Genomic DNA, 6,889 nt, shown 5'->3' with positions numbered 1-6,889 from the left:
CTACACAACCAGAATTAAAGGCAATGACCTCACTTAGCAGGAGATAGAGTCAATCTTTGGTTAATAAGTTCAAGGAAACCCTTATGAAGGGAGCATTGGCCTAGTACTCACTCTTGCCGCGCAACTTGCCATTGGGTCATTCATGGAACCGGCGGACGCCTTTATAAAAGCGCATAGCGGGGCTTAGAGGGTGGAGAAGCAGATGGAATATTTGCAGTCAAGCAAAGGCTAGATTAGTTACTTCATGACTTTGTAATCTATTCCAAAGGCAGAGAATGTTGCTGTCAGAGGTCCCGGATAATTAGGATGCAATGGCTTTTACTAATAATTTGAACATCAACAACTTAAAGGGTAATACAGTGAGCAAAAAGTAATTGAACGATTCCCTGCTAAGGTAAGATCTTAATGAATTGCTAAGAATTTTGTTGATTTGACTGTCTTATGTCTTGTTTTATGTTTAATTATTTGACGACAATTGTAAAACTTCTCCATTCTTTTGAAATGCATTCATCCTAATTGAATAATTTCCTCCAAGGTAAGATCGTAGATAATTGCTAAAAAATTTAGTTGATTTAACCATTTATTATGTCCTGTTTTAAGTAAAATAATATGATGACAGTTATTAGACTTCATTCGTTTAAAGTCCCCAAATTAGTTTTCCTCTTTACTACATTGAGAAACTATCTATCTCATAGTTTCATACTCAATATAATTGTGTCACGCCCCGTGGGAGAATCGGCACCTGGTGCCTGAACTTGACCGAGTGAACCACATGCATGGCTTGACATAACGTGAAAGATACACATGTGGGGAATATAAATCATAGACATGTTTTAAATACTAAAAGTAGAAATCATGAATAGTTTAAATGCAGAAAATTTGATCAAGTATCAAAATGAAAATACTAACACTAAATTCAAAAATAACATATCACATGTTCAAGTGCTCGATTGAAATAGGCTGAATTTGATGTGGCTAAATAAAATTAGTGTCAATTTTAACAGAATATCGTATTAAGCCTAATAAAAATAAAAATCTGTTGAAAAATTCACATAAATATTGAGCGACAAAACCAATTCAGCCTGAGCCAATTTGGCCAACTCTGGGATAGAGATTTGGGGGCTAGAGCTGTCGTTTACTCTGAAGCTCGAATTGGAAATCAGGAGAGAGATGAAAGGGGGAGATGAAGAAAGGGGTTTGGTATGGAAGCTACCGATAGTTAAGTCGAAGCAATTGGGGAAGATTGGACCTGCTTTTGGACTTGGCATTGGCTGTGGTTTTGGTCTCGGAATCGGCCTTATCGGAGGTTCTAATTATTCATTCTTTCATTTTCCTCACTTTTTCGGAGGTTCTAATTATTCATTCTTTCATTTTCCTCACTTTTCCTTTTCCCAATATATGACTTGAATTGCCTATTTCTTTCTTTCCTTTCTTAAGGCACTGGCTTTGGTCCTGGACTTCCTGGCTTGCAACTGGGTTTTGGGTTAGGTGCTGGCTGTGGAATTGGTCTTGGTTTTGGCTACGCTGTTGGAAGAGGTTTTGCTTATGATGACACCCGTAGATACTCTAATGTCGGCAAGCTTTTCCATGGGCCTGCCAATTTGCCTAATCGGTAAGTTTTGCTTGCTTAATTCTTGTTATTCATGACGGAGGGTAAATTTCACGGGTGCTAACTAAACTAATGATTTATGACACACCACTACTTCAATTAGATTTTCTAACTAGAATATACCTATATTACTCATATATAATTAAAAGTAGGCATAATACATAAACTGACTCTCAAACTTGGCTAGTGTATTGGCCTAAGCTGACAACTAAACACTTTAACTTTGAAAATACACATTTAGACACCATAACTCGTCTCCACTGTGTCGGTTGAACACTCCAACTTGCAAAATGATCATCTAAACACCTCCAAAATTTATGTGCTACCTCAGCATCGGGTGTTCATGAGACACAATGGGGAGAAGTTGAGGTGTCTATTTGTGCACTCCCGAAGTTGGAGTGCTTACTTGCCGGCTGAGGCCAAGTTTAAGTTTCTATTTATGTATTATGCCTTAAAAGTACTAGTAATTAGAATTGTCATTTCCAGGCCTCCGGTTACTACCCAAATACAAATACCCACGCCAGAAATGACAATTCTGGTAACTATTATTTCCAATTATATATAGGAATGGTATAAGTATATTCTAGTTACAAACAATAGTTTAGGCTCTTTTCTGTAATAAATCATCAGCTTAGGTACCATCCATGAAATTTATACTCATGACGGATGAAGTTTCATTGTTTTGCCTTTAGTTCCTTCTGAAGTTTCAGGGCTGCTTAATAGTTAGCGAGGTTTTGAAGAAGCATAAAAAGTAGTCCTAGGAATTAGTCGAGATGCCCGCAAGCTGGCCTTGACACCTAAGTTATCCAAAAAAAAGTAGTCCTCCCTTTTCCCATTATAGTATCAGTACATTAATATACAGTCATATCAAGTGCAATAGTGTAGAGTTCGCCATCCACTACCCAATCTAAACCGGAATCCTCTGGGAGGTAGGTTTCTTTAAGTGATATCTTAATACCATTAAGCAACCTTAACAAAATAAATAATAATCCTTTTATGCTAGATAAAGGATTTACATAGTAAATACTTAAAGAAGATCACAATAATCACATGTTTCTTCTAGTAGGTTATGAAGACAAATAAGTATAGTAGGATACTTGTTTACCTAAACACTGCTATACTGTTTCTGGAATATTGAATGGCAACTCACATTTTGGCAGGGTACTAATGAATTGTTGTTATTATGTCATATCATAATTGCAAGTTATTGGCTTAAAAGACATCAAAAATGAATTGCTACAGCCTTTCTTATTTTGAGTTTTGTGTACTCCCATGGGCTTCCCGGATCCTTTCTAATTTTGGTGCCAAATTGGTAATGACTGCTCTTATGATTACGTGCATCTGTAAGTGAAGTTCTCTATAATTTTGCTTGCTAAACAGCACCAGTTCTTATATGTTTGTGTTTTATATAGAGACACACAGAAAATCTTTGCTTCCTGTCTTAATTTATTTTCAGTAATGTCTAATTGATAGGGAACTAGTACTTCTTGTTTATGAAAGTTACTCCAGGCACTTCATTTTTCAAGAAATGTACTGTAAAGTCATTTTAGTTGACCCATGTGCTTTCTAAACTCATGTCCGTTATTTGATAATGGCTTCTTGTGGTTGATATTACCAATTCAAAACCAAAAGTATAAAATCTTCATCCGATTGCAGATTTTGAACACTTGAATGTGCTGACCTTAAATACATGGTCCTTTCCTTGTCTAGTTGACATTCTTTCATACTCTCCCGTTCTACCTCAATGAGACTTTTAACCATCATTCTTGTTTGCATAAGGCCTTTTAGTGTAATGCATGACTAATCTCCCGGAATTCTGATCCTGCATATTGCTCAGTAATGTTAGTTTTGATATAATGTTGACCTTGTCTTCAAGTGATCTGTTTTGAATTCGTGTGATGTTACAAGTTGATTACTGGGAATATTACTTTTTAATTCTTCATAGAAAGCAGAACTTTATTCATCATTATGCGCTTGTGATATTTCCAGTGAGGCATAAGTCGGGTAATTCCAAACAAAAGAAGGCTGAAAAGAGGGACACAAACTGTTATCCTACAATTAGTGTCTTTTTGTTATTACCATCTAAGTTACTCGGACTAGCCTAAAATGTTGTTGGGTGCGTGTCGGATCCTTCAAAAGTAGTGTATTTTTGGAGGATCCGACACGCAATCTTGGCAACACTTTCGAAGAAAGTCAAAGAATCTTAGATTACCATTCAACAGACAAATGCTCTCTCTTCTTGTATTTAACCAACTGTTGGAACTACCTTTGATGGGTGCCTCTCTTGCTGATCGGGTGCTCTGTGGAATTGGGTTTGGAACAGCCGGGCTCTTATTGAGGGTGGTTTACTAATTACCAATATACATTTCATGTTTCGAACCTTTAAGGTGTAATTAGTTCCTAATGCCATGTTCCTCGTTTTTTCAGGAATGAGGTAGGCGAACTCCTTGATGAGCTTGTTGTGAACACCAAAAAGCTAATCAAAGCGACTACACAAGAATTAGACAAGTGGAGAAGGTCCTAATTATGTCGTTCCCTTGTGTACACAGATTATTCCTTGTAATAATCCTGCTATATTATTAGGTAAGCTCAGCTCTTTGGTCTTATCGATAAGATTAGCTAGCTTTTAGGCGAAGGTTCACGATAGGTTCTCCTTGTATTGTGAAAACAAAGGTTTTGAAAGTCTCCACTTAATATTCGAGCAACGGTGTTCCGCTCAAAAGCTTGTTCAGTTATTCCTTTATTTCTGATCCGCTGTTTTAGGCCTTGTTTGCAGCTTTCCTTCAAACACACTTGGACGGTAAGATGGCGAAATTCAAATTCGTTACAGAGCCATTTTTAGTATTTAACCATTTTTTGCCACAAAAAGTTTTTAATGATTTACAATATCCAAAAAAACTTTAAAAAAAAAAAGGATGTTTTTCAGTGAGTATGGGTGGTATTCGTTTATAACACATAGACTAGGCAATATATAAAATTTGAGGAAGATTGGAGGTGAAATTCGTAGTTAAAATGGAGTAGGAAAATCTCTGCGACACATGTATCTCACACAGAGGTATACACGGATATACAGTGGATACAAATGAGAGTACACAAGTTATACCCGGGATACACATCTACATGGTGATTCCTCACGAATTTAGAAGACAAGGGGAGTCTGGAAAGTTTTGCAAACTCTACAAATCTCTATATGATCTCAAAAAGGCTCTAGGACAGTGAATCTAAAACTAACAGTGGCATTGGTATATTTAGGCGTTGTTCAAAGCCACTTTGATTATTCTCTCTTTACCAGGAAGAAGAAACTGAGCTACTAGTAGTACTAGTATATGTTGATGGTTTGTTGATATCTGAAAATAGTGAAGTTCTTGTTAATAGTGAAGTTCTTATAACAAGAACCTGGAATGATTTGAAGTTGAAGTTTAAGATGAAAAATCTATGGGAGCTAAAATTCTTCATTGGAATTGAATTTATCTAGATCTAAACAATGGAATTGTCATGAGCCAGATCAAGTGTGCCTTGTAGATAATATCAGAATTGGGATTAGGAGGTGATAAACTAGTGAATGCACCTCTAGGTGCAAATCTCAGGCTTATCTCAATTGAATATGACTCTCATGAGAAGGGATCTCTGAGTGAACCAGAAGATAAATATGTTGAAGATGTTGAAAGTATCAAAGATTAGTTAGAAGGCTATTATGTCTAACCATGACCAGAGTTGATATATCTTTTGCGGTACAGGTACTAAGTTTATGCATACAGGTACTAAGTATTCACAGTTGGAAGTTGCCTTAAGAGTAGTAAGGTATATCAAGACAACCAGTGCTGGGATTGCCAATACCTTCACAGAGAATCACTGTGAGTCAAACTAGGGCACTTGCCTACAAACCAGGAGATCTGTCACTATTGACCTTGTGAAGTTCGGGGATGCTCTAGTATCATGGAAGTCTAAAAAAGGAAACAGTTGCCTTTAGCTGTAGCAAAGTTCAGGAGCAAGGCCTTAGCTGTGTGTATTACTAATATCTTGTTTGGTACACTTTTTCAACCTATGTATAACTAACCCTATTTGGTATTATCCTTTGTATAACTAATACATAGCAAATCATGATTAACAGTACAATAGTTTTTAATACATGCATAAGCATGACTAAAGACACAATTTGCCCCTGAAGTCCCTTAAAACCTTTTACAATTATTAAGTTGGACCTACAGTAATTTTGGGGAGCTTCAATTCGGATTTTCTTGGGAATAGTTCAAATTCTATTGGTCCTACTCCTACTCTTTTAACACCCAAAATTTGTAGGAAACCTTAGCTTTGAAGTCACATAATTGGAGTAGCATTTCCTACGTATAACGTTGTAACTTGTATATGCTAAACCACAACTATTAATGCTATATGTTTAGCATTCTGGTTTGGAGAGCTGTCACTTGGTTAAGTTTGCATCTAGATTCTTTTTTATGAGAAAATTTCATTTCAGGACTGGGTAATAGATACTTTCATTCTCATACGCTAGAAATTCCACCTCGAATTATATAGGGAGTGAACAGACGTTGCAATAAAATTGTTGCAATAAAAATAGTCGTTGTAAGAGAGAGTAAAAGAACTAGTTGTTGCAAAGAAAGTGTACAAAGCTAAAGAATACGGAGGAAAATTTTGTAAACAACATTTTATTTTAGAAATTATGCAATGCATGTTATTTTTAATACACCAAACCAAATAGTGGATAAGCAATAATCCTAGCATAACTACTGTCAGATAACTAATCCCAGCATTACTAATACACCAGTATCATTCTTATACACCTTACCAATGACCTCTAATTGTACTGTATAAAGAGCTAGGGGATGAAATTTAGCATCCAGTGTACATATATTGTTATAGAAAAAATTTCAACTCAAAGTGTAACTAATCCAATCTTCCATGAGATAACACTATATATAAAAATTGGCTGTCATTTTGTTAGAGAAAATCTGATGCAATGAAATATCAAGACACATCATATTTCAACCAAAAGCAGTAGACTAATTTACTTACAAAGATCTCGGGGAAGACACAACGCATGTCAGTGGCGGAGCCAGGAATTTCGCGAAGGGTATTCAAGCTTTACACAAGTAGAAAAACCTTTTTTTGATGATTGAATACATCGAAAATTTTAAAATCAAACTACGCAATATTCAAAAAAAAAAAAATATGAATGGGTGCATCAAAAATTTTATAATTAAACTACGCAATATTCATATTTTTTTTTATTGTTTATAAATGGGTGCACCGGAAACTTAAAAT

The 6,889-nt window shown here is 35.8% G+C and overlaps 1 protein-coding gene across 1 annotated transcript; it reads left to right on the top strand.

Annotated features, from left to right (window-relative positions):
* The first annotated feature begins 974 nt into the window (after positions 1 to 974).
* Positions 975 to 4,331, top strand: LOC132050249 (uncharacterized). Its single transcript, XM_059441407.1, has 3 exons — positions 975 to 1,306; positions 1,438 to 1,612; positions 4,037 to 4,331. The coding sequence occupies exons 1-3, from the start codon at positions 1,171 to 1,173 to the stop codon at positions 4,131 to 4,133; spliced, it is 408 nt and encodes a 135-aa protein (XP_059297390.1). The 5' UTR covers positions 975 to 1,170; the 3' UTR covers positions 4,134 to 4,331.
* The last annotated feature ends 2,558 nt before the right edge of the window (positions 4,332 to 6,889 follow it).

The sequence above is a fragment of the Lycium ferocissimum genome, chromosome 3, assembly GCF_029784015.1.
Source record: "Lycium ferocissimum isolate CSIRO_LF1 chromosome 3, AGI_CSIRO_Lferr_CH_V1, whole genome shotgun sequence".
In the NCBI taxonomy this organism is placed as follows: domain Eukaryota; kingdom Viridiplantae; phylum Streptophyta; class Magnoliopsida; order Solanales; family Solanaceae; genus Lycium; species Lycium ferocissimum.
Note: the sequence above shows the minus strand (reverse complement) of the source record. Positions and strands in the feature narration are given on the sequence as shown.

What these genes read in the sequence shown, in the direction of transcription:
- LOC132050249 (XM_059441407.1), top strand. Translation starts at nt 1,171, where the DNA reads ATGAAAGGGGGAGATGAAGAAAGGGGTTTGGTATGGAAGCTACCGATA. An exon ending in CGGAATCGGCCTTATCGGAG is followed by an intron (nt 1,307 to 1,437) that starts GTTCTAATTATT and finishes TCCTTTCTTAAG; the next exon opens with GCACTGGCTTTGGTCCTGGA. An exon ending in CCTGCCAATTTGCCTAATCG is followed by an intron (nt 1,613 to 4,036) that starts GTAAGTTTTGCT and finishes TCGTTTTTTCAG; the next exon opens with GAATGAGGTAGGCGAACTCC.